At 46.9% G+C, this 18,244-nt stretch overlaps 1 protein-coding gene across 1 annotated transcript in view; it reads left to right on the top strand.

Annotated features, from left to right (window-relative positions):
* Window positions 1-18,244, top strand: part of PLCG2 (phospholipase C, gamma 2 (phosphatidylinositol-specific)) — a 139,731-nt gene that overhangs the window by 109,885 nt on the left and 11,602 nt on the right. The window contains exons 23-30 of the mRNA XM_008574000.1: window positions 9-75; window positions 2,169-2,326; window positions 6,017-6,119; window positions 7,558-7,767; window positions 9,159-9,304; window positions 10,191-10,305; window positions 11,129-11,296; window positions 15,545-15,633. Coding sequence (XP_008572222.1) covers window positions 9-75; window positions 2,169-2,326; window positions 6,017-6,119; window positions 7,558-7,767; window positions 9,159-9,304; window positions 10,191-10,305; window positions 11,129-11,296; window positions 15,545-15,633 — 1,056 coding nt within the window. The remainder of the gene's footprint in view (window positions 1-8; window positions 76-2,168; window positions 2,327-6,016; window positions 6,120-7,557; window positions 7,768-9,158; window positions 9,305-10,190; window positions 10,306-11,128; window positions 11,297-15,544; window positions 15,634-18,244) is intronic.

Below are 18,244 nucleotides of genomic sequence, written 5' to 3'. Positions count from 1 at the left end.
CTTCACAGATTATTGAAGACAATCCCTTAGGGTCTCTTTGCAGAGGAATATTGGACCTCAATACCTATAATGTCTGTACGTGCACACATAATCTCAGCCTGGATTCCTACCCAAATCCCCTAAAGCCTGACCTCAGAGCTGCCTCGTGCAGGGAGGCGCTGGCCCTGGGTTCTGTCTGGACTTTGATGTCGGCTCCTTCCCTGGTCAAAGCTGAGTATTTGGGCCAGCTTTTCTTTTTATTTTTTTCCTTTTTGTCTTTTTTCGTGACCGGTAACGGGATTGCAACCCTCGGTGTCGTGCCCGCACCGTGCTCAACCAGTGAGCGGACCGGTCTCTATATGGGATCCGAACCCTCGGCGGGAGCGCCGCCATGCTCCCAAGCTGCACTCTACCGAGTGCGCCACCGGGCCGGCCCTGGGCCAGCTTTTCAATGATTGCAATGCTACATCTGCTATTAATATCTGTAAAATGCTAAAACAGAGCCTGGCACATGATATGTACCAGGGAACTGTTAGCTGTTATATTACCAACGTCATTATTATTATTTCAGGGATCTGCCTGTGTTTCCCATACTTTTCTGAGAAAAGCTGACCTTTTGGCCAGGCTGGGATTTAGCATGGAGTTGTGAGTCTTAAGTTCTAAGCTCAGCCCTGCCTCTCAGTGGCTGTGAGACCATGGGCTTGTCACTTTCCCTCTCTGAACCTCAGCTTCCAGGCTGCTCAGCTGGGGATTGGGACAGCCCCACACTGGAGTCTGCTGCAAGGGGGGAGCAGAGGCGTGACCCTGAGCATGCAGGCGTCTATGATGGTGGCAGGGCTGTGATTTGTACAGGGCTTCCTAGGTCTGGAGCATGCCTGCTTTTAAGTGGGCACAGCACAGCTCCATATGAAGGGGCTGCAGGCAGTGAGGAGAGACATTCTGGCCAGAAAGCCCCAGCAGCTTTCTTCTTGGAGCAACCCGAGTCTGTAGCAGCCCCCGTTTCCTGCAGCCCATCAATTGCTCAACCTGGCCTTGCTCCGTCCAGGACCGTCCCAGGGGAGGCCTGTGTGTGGTCTCATAGGCCTCAGATGACAGCAGTCCCAGGAACTTCCTGCTTCTATCACCAGAGCTTTGCTTCCTACATTTATTACCTGTTTTTTTCTGTTTTTTGTTCTGTTTTTTTCCTTATGATAATCTGGTACGATAGGTAAGAGAGGGATTCTTTGCTCCAATTAACAGATGAGAAAACCAAGCTCCAAGTGACCACAGCACCTGCCTGAGGTTCCGCAGCAAGTTAGCAGATGAGCAGGGACAGGGGGTTTGGGACTCCTGCCTTCACCTCTGATGCTCGTTGTATCCTGTCCCGCCCTGTGTGTGCAGAGCAGAGGCACATGGCTCGAGGGGTATGAATAGGGACCTTGGAGCCAAGTTTGATTCGAGTCTCAGTTTTGCCACTGCTAGCTGTGCAAATTCCACATATTACTTTCTCTCAATGAGCCTGTTTCCACAACAGGAGCAGTGCCCCACAAGGCTGGGCTATGATTAAATAAAACACAGTGTGCGGAATCTGCTTAGAATATTGCCTGGCATCTAAGAGCTCAGAAATCTTAGCTACTCATATTATTAGGCAGATAGTTTTTCCTCTCATAAACTTAGTTTTCTTCTGCTTTCTCTGGATGTGGGAACTTTATTCCATGACCTTCTCCTGGCTTGCTGGCAGTCCCTGGTGTTCTTTGGCTTGTGGCTGCATCATTCTGATCTCTACCTCTGTCTTCACGTGTCTTTTCCCCTGTGTCTGTGTCCTAAATTTCTATCTCCTTTCTCTTACAAGATGCCCATTGTTGGATTTAGGGTTTACCCTAAATCCAGGGTGCTCTTATTTCTAGATCCTTAACTTAAGTATACCTTCAAAGACGCTATTTCCAAATAAGGTCACATTTACAGGTACCAGGGACTTGACATATCTTTTTGGAGAAACTCTATTCAAACTGCTGTGTACCTTAAGCAGTAATACATGTGAAGAGTCCAGACACCACCTGATACACAGTAGATGTCCCAGTCAGCGCTAACCGTGATGTAGTGATGGTGGCTTGGTTTGGTTCTTGAGAGAAACGGCTCAAGCAGTGTCAAGTCTGGTCTTCGTGTCCTTCTAGTAGGCTGATTAGGACTTTTCTTATTCTCTCCCAAAGTGAAAGCCCCACAGGGGAAAAACCAGAAGCCTTTCGTCTTTATCCTGGAGCCTAAGAAGCAGGGTGATCCTCCAGTGGAGTTTGCCACAGATAGAGTGGAGGAGCTCTTCGAGTGGTTCCATAGCATCCGGGAGATCACCTGGAAGATTGACACCAAGGTAGGCTCCCCTGGGCCCAGGCAGTGGGAGGAGCAGGCCCAGGGGCTACACGACATTTGGGGAGGAGACAAAGCTGGTCCAGATGGTAGGAGCGTTGTTGATGCCTGTCTGACCTCTGGGTCTTACCACGGAGGCATCGCCTTCCTCGTGTTCATTGTTTTCTTGTTTCTAAACATTGTCCACGCCGCCTGGGACTTTCCCACAGCACATGATCACTGAGCTCGACTCCCTGGACCCAGAGCGGGCCTGGGAGCACAGTAATCAACAAGACCCGGTTCCTTCTTGTGGAGGCACCTCCCGCTAGTCGGGAACCTTTTCAGGATTAACCTTTTCAGGATTATCCTGACTGGGGGCATCAGCATTCGGCTGGAAGTGTTTTGAGAAGGTGTGAGATTTTGGGTTAAGAACGGGAGGTTTGGAATTAGGCAGACTGGAGTTTGCATTCTGGCAAGGCTGGGTCCTGTCGAGGAACCTGGCTTCTCTGGGCCTCAGTTTCCTTGTCTGAAAAATGGGGAACCACATCCCTAACTCAGAAGATGAAGTGAGGTGACACACAAGAAGTGCTAGGCTCAGTGCCTGACACACAGCAAGGGCTCAGCCTGCAACAGCATTTAGCCATCATGTTGTCATTATACTGGGTTGACATAGGAACGTGTTGGCACGTCTTGGGTGTTGGAGGGATGTGCCATCTGCTCTTTCCTGTGGCTACAGCACTGGAAAGAAATTTTAGTTTCCTGTTGTAACCATGTGCATTTAAGGAAGATCTTGACCCAAAGGACTGATTTTAAGGCTTTTCTGCGACTTCCTGTTCCCTCTGTCCTCTGGCTGTAGTTGATGAGTCTCTCTCCTCCAAGGTGCTTGTAGTGGTCACCCACCAGTTACCACTGTAAAGGGCTTGGTCTTCCTGTCCCCTGGGGGGGCGAGTCCTCACATCTTGGCCAGTCTGCAGTCACCAGAGGCCCCTTGCTGATCCTTTCATCTCTTGGAGGGAAGTTGTCTTCTCTAAAGACTTCTGCAGAGGGCTAGTGAGATGGGCACCCTTCCTGGCAGGGCCTGCCATCTTTTATCTGTTCCAGAATCTGGTCATGGGCCTTACATCCTGATTCTTCCCATGGCTTGTCACACCATCACTGGTTGCTTGGGATGAACTTTTAGCTGTATCACCCTCCAGTGTCTCTGATGTAGTACAGCTCGGAGGCACCTGGGGCACCACTGCCCTGAGGGTCATTTGAAAAATTATTTCTCCTTATCTTCTAGGTGTTGAATGGTTGTCATCACGATCTGTATGGCACCCTTCACCAGCATGTGACCCTTCTGAGCATGTTCTGGTATTTGTGATTCGGGTCCCTCTAGCTGAGAATGGCTGTGATGTGGGTCTCAGAGTGGTGCGGGCAGGAGACAACTGCCACCCTCTGTCTGGTGCAGCTGGCTCATCTCCATTCTTTTAATGGAGAACAATGTGACTTCACTTAAAGGGTCCCCCCCACCCCCCCTCTCTACATTTAGGCTTCTGAAATCAAGCGTGGCTGTTCCAGCTGCTTTTCATGGCCTTTGATCTACATTCCTCCTTAATTGGTTTTTACATTTGCTTAGATTTCATGAGACAATTTTTAAAGTGGTAGTATGTTGTGACTTCGTATTCTAAGACGGTCCGACGGGCAACACCTACAGGTCTGGGAGTAATTGTCATGCAATTTGGAAGAAGCCGCTGAGGTGGAAGCCACATAACTTGGCGTAGCTCTGTTTTTTATGAGTGAGGCCAACATTCCGTAACTTGACATAGATGCGACACGTCCCACCCCACCCTCATTCTAAGCAATTCTGTTGTCATTAGCGGTGAGACGTGTTGGTGCTGGGGTTTCCTGTCCCTAAACAACCCCAAGGTGAAAGTTGTGCACCAAGAGGACAAAGCCACCTTGACACAAGGACCAGGAGAAAACACCCGAAAAATGAAATGTGGAAAAATGGAAAAGAAATGTGGCTTCGTTTCCTTGATGGCATTTTGCTGTTGGCTGTTGGGCTGACGTCTTCTTTAGCCCTCGCTCTGTGCCCATCCCACCCACAGTGATCCTTCTAGCGTTACCACTACTGCTTGCTTGGTGCCCAGGGGACGTTGGGCAAGTGTGGAAAGAACTGGCGAGAGCCAAGTGTGGGTAAATGAACTAGGGTGAATATCAGAGTCACACTCAAAGCTGTCTTGGTGACGTGGTCACCGCCAGAGCTCCCGGAAAGGACTTGTTTGCTGATAACTGCCAAGGTCCACTTCGTGTGGCCCTAGGAATTACATCTGCACTCATGACAGAAGAAATTGGGTGCCCACACCTGCTTGTTTACCAAGAGAGGACTCTCCCATCCCTGGCCAAGGGGAGGCAACCCCCAGAGCAACCTGAGCAGCCACTGTGCATGGTTGGCACATCCCGGTGCAGTGCTAGGGTGTCCTTGTCTAATACTTACTATAACCCTGTGAGGCTAGTACTTCTGTCAGCCTCACACAGTTGAGGAAACTGAGGCACAGAGAGATGATGTGACTTGCCCAGTTGACACAGCCAATAAGTGGCTTTCAAACTTGTGTCTCTGATTCCAGTCCCCACTGTCTTAACCACTTCGGTTTGTTGCTTCTCTTACCAAATCACTTCCTGTCACCTTACACTTGCTACACACTGGGCCCTGCCATCAAGGGACATATCTCAGTGGAGAAAAAGACCTGAGCACTAGCCTGGGATGGCATTAATGTATGGACAGTCCGATATGAGATGGAGCAAGGCAGAGACGGCTTGCTAATGAGGTGAGCGGTCTGGAAGGTTCAGGAAGGCAGTATTCCTTCCCCAGGCCTGGCTGAAGGCTTCCCAGAGAAGGAAGGAAGCGGGGAGTTGCTGGGTCAGCAGGTCCGTCGGTGCCATGGCTCAGAGGGACCTGGGATGTGATCTCTGGGGCTTTGGGTCAGGCCAGCAGCTTAAGAATCTGGTCTTGACATTGGCTGGCTATGAAGCCCGGGGTAAGCTGCTCAACCTCTCTGTGTTAAATGGAGATAAATTTTCCTTCTCTAGGTATGCATGGACCGAGTTAGATAATATCCAGTAAGCACTTGGTGTGTGATCCCTGAAGCTAAGCACCTGCCTGCAGAATTCTCTCAAGGTTCCCCCTTGGCTAAGGAAAAGGCTATAATAATTAGAATTTGGGGAGGCCTGAGACAGTTGCCTGGTTTGGGGTGAAGCAAGCAGCTCATCCTTACTGGATGAAGTTAGATTTGATGGGGGGTCTTTCAGGGACAGAGAGTCATGACAAAGATGCTGTGGTCCACGGGGACATGGAGTCATGGACTTGGAGAACTGGAATTTGACGAACTGTAATAGTGTGGTTTTAGGGAAGGGGACAGGATGACAGGCAGGTTGTTCAGGAGAGAGGTGGTGACAAGAAGAGCCCCCTCCCTGATGTCTTGGCCCCAATTTATTTTTGAGAGCTGTGGCCAGGGACTGAACTAGACACCAAACCTGAGTGGGAACAGATTGGTTGAGAATTTTGGCAGTAAGAGGAAGGAAGGACAGAGGAGGGGCAGGGGTTGTGTTCAGGGAAAGGAAATGTTCAACTCTATGAAAGATCTGATTGCGGAGGACGCCAGGGGCGCTGGGAGGAGGGACTTCTTAGGGGCCAGCTGGAGGGCTGCAAGTAACGACGGTTCACTCCAAACAGGAGAACAACATGCGGTACTGGGAGAAGAACCAGTCCATCGCCATCGAGCTCTCTGACTTGGTCGTCTACTGCAAACCGACCAGCAAGACCAAGGATAACTTAGGTAATCTTCCCCGTGACTCTGCCCCCAACTGTGGGGAAAATGACGATCTCCTTTTGAGTATGATACTGCCAGAGAGGGTGGAGTGTGTTTTCTTGCTCTTTCTTACCTGCTCTAGGCAGAAGCCTCACCTTGAGTTTGTCCTCAGGGCAAAGGTACGGTGAAAGAGGTCCTTTCCGTGTCTCAGTAGGAAAACCCCCTTAGAGGGCGGATTAGTTTCCTAACGCTGTTGTAACAAATTACCATAAGCTTGGTGGCTGAAAACAACATACATTTATTCTCCCACAGTCCAGGAGGCTAGAAGTCCAAAATCAAGGTGTCAGCAGGGCCGTGCTCCTTGCAGGGGTTCTGGGGGAGAAAACTATTCCTTGCTACCTTAAGCCTCTGGCGGCTGCCAGCATTCCATGGTTCGTGGCCCCATCACTCTATTCTCTGCCTCCATGGTCATGTGGCTGCCTCTTCTGCCTCCCTGTTATAAGGGCCCTTGTGTTTGCATTAGGTCCACCTGGATCATTGAGGCTAATCTGCCCATTTCACGCCCCTTAATTTAATCATATCTGCAAAGCCCCTTCTGCCTTATAAGGTAACATATTCACAAGTTCCAAGGATTAGGATCTGGACATCTTCAGGGGCCATTATTTAGCCTATCATGGGGGGATTAGAAAAATGGGTCTTTAAATTCTCCAAAGTGGCAAGTGCTTTGATGATGTCCTTCATCCTTTATTTCTCCTTTCTTCGGGTCTTATGAGCTACTTCATATCTTTGATCTTCACAATCTGTGATTCCAGGACAGAAGACCAGAGAGAAATAGTACTAAACCCCAGAGTTAACTCTTACTGGGAGGCAGGTCCTCGGGCACCTTCACATTCAGGGAGAGATGCGGAAGCTCAGGTCCGGACTCAGACAGGCTCGGCGTGTTTGCTGCTGGTCTGTCCAGCCACAGTTGGATGTGAGGGAGCAGAGCCCATCCAAGCCTAGGGGAAGCTTGTCCCTGTAGCTCTCCTCCCGTCCCATCCCCTCGCCCCACCGAGATTCGTCTTGTGTCTGTAAGATCCTTGATGAGGAAGCCAGATCTTCTCCTAAGATCTCCTCTTACCCAAAACCATCCCCACCTCCCCTTCCTATAAATGTACCACTTTTGGGTTTTCTTGTTCAAGGCTGTTGGTATTTTTAAACAAGAATTAAATTGTAATAATTCTAGACTAAGGCTGTGGGAAAACTGGGCCGCCTTTTCATATCTGAGATCCCCATTTTAATATCTGGGACCCTTGGAGGTAAGCGGTACTAATTATGGCAGCATCATCACAACCCTTGAATGTCTTGTCAAAGAGAGAGATTTCTGGTTTCCTTTCACAACCTGAGCATCCAGCCATTGCAGCAGGTGTTAAGAAAATGCATGGTTGAGACACAGACTAAATGGTGACCTCCTTTTTGTGTGCAGAAAACCCTGACTTCCGAGAAATCCGCTCCTTTGTGGAGACGAAGGCTGACAACATTGTCAGACAGAAGCCCGTCGATCTCTTGAAGTACAATCAAAAGGCCCTGACCCGCATCTACCCCAAGGGACAGAGGGTCGACTCTTCAAACTATGATCCCTTCCGCCTCTGGCTGTGTGGTTCCCAGATGGTGGCGCTCAATTTCCAGACTGCAGGTAAAGGAGGGCTGCAGGTAGCTCCAGGCCAGGCCAGGTGTCTGGAAATGAGTGATTTGTCTTAGCAACTGTCACAGTTCAACAAGGATGCTGATGAGTGTGAGGCCCATCAACTGAATGGAGTGATGAAGGGATGGAAGGGTCGCCTCCGTGACTGTGAGTGACAGAGGCTGAGTCAGTCTGGCTTCAGAGAAAAAGGAAATACATCAGCTCGTGTAATTAAAAAGCCTAGGAGATGGTGCTTAGCTGCAGGCACAGCTGGGGAGAGGCGATTCGTGGCTGTCTTCTCTTGGTCCATCCCTCTTTGAGGGCTTCCTGCTCAGACTCTCTTCAGAGATATTCACATGCTGGAAAGAACCAACGTACCCAAACTTTTGGATAGAAAACGGTAGCATAAATCACAGTGTTTTTCACTTTTTTGTTGTTATTTAAAGCCTGTCTTGGGGACCTATTCACCTGTAGCCTCCTTTAGATTCTTCCTGTAGCTGCATAGGATTTCATTAAATGGAACCATCAACTACGCAGATGTAGCAAGTCCCCCACGGAGGCACATTTAGGTTATTTCCCATCATTTGCTTTACAGACAGTGTGTGTCATTTCACAGATGTAAGAGCACATACACCTGTGGGACAAAATTCTCTGTAGGGCAGGGTGGGTCAAATAGCACTTATATTTTGATAAGCTTTGCCCGGAAGAAAACCACTCAACACCTGTGTCTGGTCGTGCCTGAGCTAAAACACTTTGCCAAACTGCCCTCCATGGAGATGGCGGGTAGGAATGCAAATCGGTAAAAGTTTGAATATATTCTTTGGGCATAACTTCACCAACCTAGCTTTATTCAAGTTTTCACTCTGCCCATATGGTACGTAACAATTGATAACATATTGTAGTTAATTAGTGCTTCTCTTAGTTGGTATTTCTCTTATGAGTGACATTAACCAGTATTTCAGTTATTTAGGGAGTATTTGCTGATTCTTTTCTGCACACTGTTCATGCTTCTTACCAATTTATCTAATGTGGTAGGAATGTATAGCATACATTTATCAGAGCTCTTAAGAGGTTAAAAATGTATATGTATATGTATTTTCCTATCATTTGAATCAAAATGATTTAACTTTTATGCATTTTTTTTTCCCTATGCATTTTACCCTTTTGGTAGGTTTTAATACTTTTCTTTTAGGGTTCTGGATTTTGTGTCATAGTTGGAAAGGTGTTCCCCAGTCTGAGATTTTAAAAAAAAAAAACAAACCCGTATTTTCTTTGAGTCAGATACCTTTTTGAACAACTGCCTCAAATTATTGTTGATATCTCATTCCCCACCTAGAAACTCGTGGCCCAGGAGGCCGGCTTCCTTGTGCCTGACTCACCATGAGAATTCCTTTTCCTTCCAGATAAATACATGCAGATGAATCATGCACTCTTTTCTCTCAATGGACGGACGGGCTACGTCCTACAACCCGAGAGCATGCGGACAGAGAAGTACGACCCATTGCCGCCCGAGTGCCAGAGGAGGATCCTGATGACTCTGACCGTCAAGGTAGAGCCTGCTGCCCTCCCTGGGGGCTGAGCCGACACTGCTGTGGGAGGGCCCAGCGGGAACCAGTTGCTAGGATGCTTGGTGTCTTGTCTAAACATCGAGATGGTATTTGGGGATCTTTATTATAGTACATTCCACGGTCATTTTGGGGAGGAAAGGGGAAGGAACGTCCCCAAGCCCATCTTGATCACCCCCTGTCATCTGTCTCTCTGGGGTTCCCATGAGGTCTGCCTCTGGCCAGAAAGAGAAATCACATGTGGGAAGTGGCCATTTGGGCTTAATGGAGGAGAGTTTGTCTCCCTGTTTGGCCAGTTTTAGGAGTCAAAGAACTCTCACAGGATGTGTTGTTTCTTTGTAAGAGTTTTGGAAGGTAGAGAAATGAATTGCATTTGTCATGTGATTAAGGAATAAAACAAATGAAGCATATGTAACCAAAGGTCTTGAAATAAAGACCGGTTACAAGAAGAAAGCCATACTCGCCCCCAGCCTTTCCTGGGCACGGAGAAGTCCCGTGACTGAGCTCTCTGCCTCGGCAGGTGCCTGCCTGGGCGTATGCTCAGGTGAGACCCACCTGTGGGGTCAGATGGCATGGGGGGCAGCTCCAGCTTATGCTTAAGAGCTGTGGGAATCCACCATACTCTCCCCCTCCTTTTGCTCGTTCATGAAAGGGAAACAGAGATGGTGTCCACTTCAGATGGTTGCTGTGGCTTCTCCAGTGAATTCATCCTCTCAAAAGCCCTCGGGAGAAATTAAGGCCAGCTTTGAACTCATAGAGTTGGGCTCTAGAACCCAAACACAGCTCTGTTCTAGATGGCCTGTGCAGACATGTCCAGCTCCCACCAGGATGGATCCGGGGGGGTTCCAACACTTGCCTTTGGTGTCCTAGGTTCTGGGCGCTCGCCACCTCCCCAAACTTGGACGAAGTATTGCTTGTCCCTTTGTAGAGGTGGAAATATGTGGAGCCGAGTATGACAACAACAAGTTTAAGACAACAGTCGTGAGTAAGTTGGTCTGGCCCTTTCATCTTCACGTCAAGCGAGGTGCATCCTGTGTGAGCACCTGTTCATTGGGGAAGGTGTGATGCACTTTCGGCATCTAGGCTTTTTCATATTTCCCTCTGGTCCATTACAGTTCAGCTTGGGGAGGGAAACAAAGGGCACTTTGTTGACTCATTGGACTTGTACCTGTGTTTCTCTGCCTGTAGCTGAGGTCAGGAGTCTGAGGCAAGGCTTTTGCTTCCTGTACCATGACACTAGGTTGGTCGTCTCTGTGTGACAGCCCAACCTGATTTACCCACTGAGTCGAAGACTGAGAAGCAGAGACAGGGAGAGAGAGAGGATATGGCTGACCTGGCCCAGGGGGTTGAGCCTAACCTGGGTTCTTAACCTATAGAGGGCAGGAAGGACACAGGGACACTGCCAGGTCTACCTCTTTAGTGAGCCTCCACCCACTGCCCTCATCAGACCGAGGGATGCGGTTCCCAGGCTGTCTTCTCACCTATTCTTTTATCTCTTCCAAAACCTGCCTGTTCCTGCTCTGCAGTCCACCTCCCTTCCATCTCTCCAGGGAGGTGAGATGGGAGGCGTACACAGGGGAGGTGGTTGTCTCCTTTGCTTACTGGGGCCAGGCCTGCAACAGCAGCTTCACCAGGATTGCTCACTGTAGTTGGGGAGAGAGAATTATTCAGATTTTCTTAGATCTTGGCATGGACGTGTATTTGTATACATGGTTGCTAAGGGGACCCAGAGCTGAAGGTGCAGAGACTGTCTCATCAGGAGGGGGCAGGATGAACGTGGCCTCTAGTGAGCTTTGGTCTCCTTCCAGATGATAATGGCCTAAGCCCTGTCTGGGCTGCAACACAGGAGAAGGTGACCTTTGAAATTTATGACCCAAACCTTGCATTTCTGCGCTTTGTGGTTTATGAGGAAGATATGTTCAGCGATCCCAACTTTCTTGCTCATGCCACATATCCCATTAAAGGAATCAAATCAGGTAAGAGGCATTTTAATTAAGATGTTCAATTGGGGCTAGCATCGTTCTTTGGTTTATGCTGCTGGCTTTAAAAAGAATGAAAAAATGTTTTTCCTGGTTTTGGTGGAATCACTGCAACACTGTTTGGGTGGCTTGAAGAGCTGGCCCAGGTACAGCCTCCCATGGGCACATGGGTGGAAGGAGCTGGTGAGATGAATGTTGTGTCCTTGAATGTTGGGAGTCTGTGTGCAAGATTGGATTGTTCATTGACTGTCAACTTGGCACTGTAGTTTGATTTCATTTTGAAATGTTCCATGTGGTTTGCCTCTCCCCAGCAGTAGCTAAGCCTTGTTTGATCTGCTTCCCTCTCCGTGGCTGGCAACGTGGTAGGAAGAGGCCTTTAGCATCTGGTGGGAGTTACAATCTTGGGTCCAACTCTCTTTGTGTATAAAAATGTTTGACACGTGGCCTCTCTGGATGTTGAATTTCCTCCTCATCCTTCCTTATGTCTCTGATGCAGAAGATGTAAGAGCACAGATCCTTCTGGATTCCTCAGGAGGTCACTGTGCCCTTGTTTTCTAAGGGCCATTTCTCGAGAGAGAGATTACTGTCATTTTAGTTACTTATATAAAAATAGCAGTCTTTTGACTTTGTTTGGAAACCTTGGCCTCAGTGAAGAACTGAACTGGGTCTTTTTTAACTTGGAGCACGTCAGAATTTCCTCAACTTCTACCATCCTTAGTATCCTAAATCTGACCATTTCTACCACTGGGCACTGGCCCAACTTCTCATGGTGGGGCTCCAGTGAGAAAATGCGGTTCCTGGGCCCACCATGGGGTGCTCTAACTCGTGGCACTTGGATGGCACTTTGAGAAAACTAAGCTAGGCTAAGGCTGCCCATTGTACCGTTGGAAAAACAAATACCTAAGCAAGTTAGTAGATTAAACAAGAATTTGGAAAAATGTTTAAACCATCTGATTTTTTTTAGCACCTTAGAAATATCCATTTTTATAATTTACTGTAGTAATGAGTATTCATTTGTAAGTCCCAGGGGTCTGATATTTGGCAACTCTTCTTGGTTAACTTGCCCACACTGTAAACTACTTTAAACCCAACAATTAGGCTGCGGTTCTTTAATTTGTAATTTGCTTCTTTTAGATTCATGTAATAAATAAGGCTTAGGAATGATACCACTTTTTTCCAATGCAGAAAGTATAGCTTTTGGTAAACTTTTATGATCCTGGCCTCAATGCCACAACAGATTTCTTTTCATGGTGACTGCCTGCCAGTTTCTAACCTGCCTCCACGAGACATCCTGCACAGGTGGGCAGCTGTGCTAACCCCTCCTGGGTACCCCAAGATCCTCTTGAGGGATGAGGCGCATGAACCCTGTAGTCCCTCCTGACGCCTTGAAGACAGGTCAGAGTTGATGAAACCTCCTTTCTTTACTGGCCAATGTGTGTCGATTCACCTAAAAAATGCTATGACTTAGCTTGGAGATTTAAACAAAGAGCAAAACCTCAAGGGGACTAAGAATGTGACCCTCCTCCCCCACCTGTGAGATACTCTCAGTAGGGACCTCCTCTGTCTCCTTCCCAGCTCCCAGCAGTGCCCGGCACATCCATATTCATGGGAGAAATGAAAGAAAATGAACAGTCCCTTTGTGCATAAGGCATTGAGGGAAATCAACTTTGCCTATTGTCATTAAAGATGCACTTAAGCTTCTAAACCAGCTGGAGCTCAGGAAGGAAGGAAACAGCATTTATTTATTGTTAGGTACCTTAAACTCTTTCTCTTTTAATCTTCACTGTAATTCTGTAAAAGGGGTTTTATCATCTCTGCTTTTAAAATCTGAGCACTTTGGGGCCTAGAGATGTGAATTAACTTGCCACCTCTCAGCCCTAACTCCAGTATACATGAAAGGCTTGCTCAGTGTGGGAAAGTGAGAGGAGCTGGAGAAAGCTGACCATGGGGCCAGAGCTTGTATTTCCAAGTACAGAGGGACATGCTGAGTGTCAGACAGTACTGTGTGGCTTGGAACCATGCTCCTGGAGTGTGCAGGTTACCTAACAGCCTCCCTGGACACTGTGGAGCACTAAGCATTCCAGTGCATTCTCACAGCTGATCAATACCTAGACTTATTTCTTCCACTCTATCTACAGATCAGCTCATTAGAGATGCAGGATCTCAGGCTCCACCCAAGACATCCCAAGTCAGAATCTGCATTTTAATAAGATTCACAGTGGTTCACATCTACATTAAAGTTGGAGTAGCATTAGGCTAGAGTGCAAGAATTCTGTGGATGTCCATCTGGGCAAAAAAAAAAAATCACATCGGGCCGGCCCGGTGGCGCACTGCTACAGTGTGCCGCTTGGGAGCACGGCGGCGCTCCCGCCGAGGGTTCGGATCCCACATGCAGACTGGTTCCCGCTCACAGGCTGAGCGAGGTGCGGGCGCAGCACCGAGGGTTGCGATCCCGTTGCCGGTCCCAGTCCGGTACGGGCGCAACACTGAGGGTTGCGATCTGTTGCCAGACACGAGAAAAGACAAAAAGGAAAAAAAAAATCACATCACCTTTAAGGGGGAAATAGGGCAGAAAACTTATCTAGAGCAGTATTCAATGAGAGCAATGTCTCCAAAATTCTACAGGGAAAAGAGCATGACTCGAGAGTTTTATACCCACTCGAACTGTCACTCAGCTGTAAAAATCAAGGGACGGATGCTTTCAGACTTGCACAGCTCGGGGATTATTACATGTCCCATGAGCTCATTTTGAACAAAACAAAAAAGGACAAATTTAGCAAATCAAGACATCCACAGAGAAGTTCAGTAAAAGGATGATGAACACACTGAGCCACTCAAAAAATATAAATTTGTGCATTTCATCCGGTAAATTTTATGTCAGAAAAGGAACAATGCCGACATATTCAGGGGAAAGTGTACTGATGTCCTCTTCTTACTCTGAATTACATATTTAAAGAAGATGGATTGATGGATAAATATGTGATAAAACAAGGACAGTAAGGGTAGAATCTAGGTGGCAGTGTGCTAGTGTTCATCGGAATATTCTCACAGCTTTGCTGTATGTTTGAAAATGTTTATAATAAAATGTCAGGAAAACGTAACTAAGTTCTCCCTTTGTGGGAGAATTACACACCATGTCAATGTAGAAACAATAATACACCTTTACCCAAATTAGGGGAGGAAGAGGAGAGAAGGTACAGGACGGTGTAAGCATGCCACTTTCCTAGTCATCGCAGTGGAAAGCCAGGGATTCAACAGATATGGTTTAAAGGAGATAAATCAGCTGATCGTGTAAAATGTTCTCTAAGAGAAATAACTCAAACCCTGACTGGCAAAATCACAGAAGAAATAGTGGGAGTGGCCTAATTTGGATATTGCTTGCAGTGGAGAATCAGTAGATACAATGTAAATAAGATGCTCGCAAGACTAACTAGGGACACAGAGGGGTCTCCAAGATACAATGTTAAATGGAAATTGCATATGTTTTTGAGGTATTTTTAAATCACAAATGATAGTACCTTACTAGACTGTCACAGAAAAGATACTGTTAACAGTGCTTCCTTTTGAGTTAGGGAGTATGATTGGGTAGGAGTGAGAGGTTTGTTTTTTACTGTGTATTCTTTTATATTACTCAATTAAAACAAGCAAACCAACCCCCTTTTGAGATATGTTGCTTTAAACATTACTTAGGGTGTATGTGTGGTGGGGAGGGGGGTTAGCTTCAACTCATCCCCTTTTAACCCCAAAGAAAAAGAAATATTTAAATGACTGTCAAATACAGGTCCTGGTTGTAAATAGGTAATGACTTTCAGAGGAGGATCAATACTGCTGTGAACTGCCAGGGGACAGAGGATTTCCTCCCTTTGGAAATCTGTAAAGGTGACACACAATCCCTGGTCCTGTGATCTGTAAAGTCCTAAGTGGAGGAAACAGCTGTGAAGATTCACTACTCTTTGGGCCTCAGGAGTATTTAAGGAATTGAACCATAGCTACAATCACTCTAAATTCAATGTGGAAAGTTCTGTGGGTTTTAATTTCTTCTGGGGAATTGTTTTCATTTTCAGACGGTACATATTTTTAATTTTGCTTCCCTGTGTGGACCTGTCAGTCAAAGCTGCCAGCCTGCAGCATGGGGCCCTGACTTCTCTACTCCTTGAACTGGGCATATGATCCTTGGGTAACCCAAGAAATCTTAGGTCTGCCATTAATTACCTGCCTTTGTGTTTCCCCCCTATTCTGCTCTAGGATTTAGATCTGTTCCTCTGAAGAATGGGTACAGTGAGGACATTGAGCTGGCTTCCCTCCTGGTTTTCTGTGAGATGCGACCGGTCCTGGTGAGTGAAGAAACAGGAATCGGGGGTGTCTGAGATGTGTCTGCTGCTGGGGTAAAAATAGCCAGTGAACTTAAGCCTGCGGTGAATTATCCTGCCCAAGCAGGAGAAATCATAAAAGAAGAATTCCTTTTTGCTAACTCCCCCGAGGTCCTGGGTGTTTTCTGTCTTCATTTTCATTTCTTGGAGAATGCTATACGAGGCTCAGAGCAGGCAGTGTAGTTAGAAAGGGTGAAGGTCTTTGGGAATTCCTTGTAGTTTCATTTCAGTAAGAGCCAGGCCAGACAATGCTCTTCAAGATAGGCTCATCCTTTCTGGATGCTTTTTCTACCTGTTGGTCTTTGGTAATCTCTACAAAGGGTCTAAGGGCCTATCTTGGCCTGTCCTGGGGAAGGAAGTGCATGAACCCCAACTTCCCACAGTGAGCAGTACTCCTTTCCTGGGTCTCTCTACTACTGGAGGAGCCTTCCTTCCTGGTCCTTTTGGTTTGCCAAGGCCTTGAAGATACTTAGTCTCTCCTTTGATTAACCAGTTTGGGTAGGTATGGTCTTGGCCTCACTGACTTATGTTAAAGGGTGCAGTCAGGTTGCTCAGGACACAGGGTTAAGAATGGAGCACCAGGCTGTGGATGGTCAGGGCTTGGGTTTAATGGTAGAAGATCTGGATATTTATGGTGATTCTGGGGCCTCACAATCCTCGTGACAGCCTCTTCCATAGACTCAAACCCACATGGCATTTGTTTTTGCGATGCCTATATGTAGCCAATACAAACTCCCAAGATCTTTCCATTTACCCTGCTACCAAACCACAAAGCCTGGAACGGGCTGGGAAAGTCTGGGGTCTGGACCCCCGTGGGTTTCTGTGGGCTTAGGCAGTGCCCCCAGATGCTCATCTCGCTTTCTTATCCTGGTTGTTCTTCTGTCTGTATGAACTAAACAGTGATTTGGAAGTTTCTTGTCTGGCAACTTCCAGAATGTAGCTGAGAACCTTCAAATGGGGAGGGAGATGGTGGGGACAGCTTTTAACAGCCATAGCAATAGTCCATGCTTTAAAAATTCATGAACTTAGAGGATAGAATATTAGGCTTTTCTGCAGAGCTGTTTCCCTACATTTAGTTTGCAGCCTTGGTGGTTTTCCGTACCAAAGCATTTTAGAAGCATGGAGATGGAGGAGGATTCAAGAACGGGAAAGACAGGGAGCAGAGATTTAACAGGCATAGTAGTCGGGGGCCAAAGAACCTTAGAGTTGGTGTAAAATAAGTTCATGATGATGAAAGTCTGTCTTAAAAGGATAAGACGATGGATAATGGAAAGTTTTCCATTTTGAAACAAATTTTAAGTGTTAGACTATAAAAATAAATGTAACGTTTATGTGAAAATGAGTCTTTGCTTGAACCTTAAATTATGAATCAAAAAAATCTCCTTTTATGATTCTTACTGTGATAGAAATTCTTCGTCATAAATATGTATATAAATTTCTCCTTTTTACCAGGGCTATACTGAATTAGCTGACAAATCTTTGTTGAGCATGCCCCAGTCTTCAATTTCTCCTTTTTTCGAATGAATTATGCATTTGCCAGTATCATTACTAAGACAGAAGTGTTTAATAAGTCCATTAAAAAACCCCACAAAACACAGCCCAGATTGTGTGGGAAATGTAGAGTGTAGTTCAGAGAGAGATGCGAGTAAAGGAAGTTCGCATTCGGTCTGTTTGCTTCCTTCATTTTGTAGGCATATTCATGTATACAGTCCATCACTGTGGACATTTAGGGCTGGGTCATACTTGGCTGTGGGGTCTGTGGGGTCTGTTGTGTATATTGTGGGATTTTTAGCAGCATCCCTTCCTTTGATCCACTACATGCCAGTAGTGCCTGCCCACCTGTATAAACCAGAACTATCATCAGACATTATCTAATATCCCCTGCATGGCAAAGTCATCCTCACTTGAGATCCACTGCTTTAAAATGACATTATAGGGCCGGCCCGGTGGCGCACTGGAGAGTGCGCCGCTTGGGAGCGTGGTGGCGCTCCCACCGAGGGTTCGGATCCCATGTGGAGACTGGTTCCCGCTCACTGGCTGAGCGCGGTGCGGGTGCAACACCGAGGGTTGCGATCCCGTTACCGGTAAGTAAAAAAGACAAAAAGGCAAAAAAAAAAAAAATGACATTATAAGCTTCACTAGGTTTTCTTCATCAAGTGGACTGACCAGGAATTAATCATTCCTTCAAATTGGACATTTAAGATGGAATCCACTTACAAATAAGGCTGTCATGCACATCTTCACATGGGTACCCTTTCCCACCTTTAAGTCAGAATTATTTCCTTAGGATCAATTCCCAGATGTGGCATTAGTGGGATCAGTTAACAGAGCAGGATGGTAAAACTGTAAACGTGGGCCTTCAGCAAAAGCTGTGGACAAGTAAGCTCGAAGACGCTTTACTTAGTCACCTCTGCCCAGCCCTCTGAAGGATCTGGGATTTGTCCATCTGTTGCCTGGGGAAAGGGAACCAGCACTTCCTCCGTGTGTAATTATAAATCATTTTAATGATTAGGTATCACGGGCAGCAGAGAAAATTGGTGTATTTAAAGGAAATTGTGTTTATCCAGATTTGACT

The sequence above is a fragment of the Galeopterus variegatus genome, unplaced genomic scaffold (assembly GCF_000696425.1).
Source record: "Galeopterus variegatus unplaced genomic scaffold, G_variegatus-3.0.2 Scaffold982, whole genome shotgun sequence".
Taxonomy (NCBI): domain Eukaryota; kingdom Metazoa; phylum Chordata; class Mammalia; order Dermoptera; family Cynocephalidae; genus Galeopterus; species Galeopterus variegatus.
The sequence above is the reverse complement of the archived record's forward strand: the minus strand, read 5'-3'. Positions and strand labels throughout refer to the sequence as shown.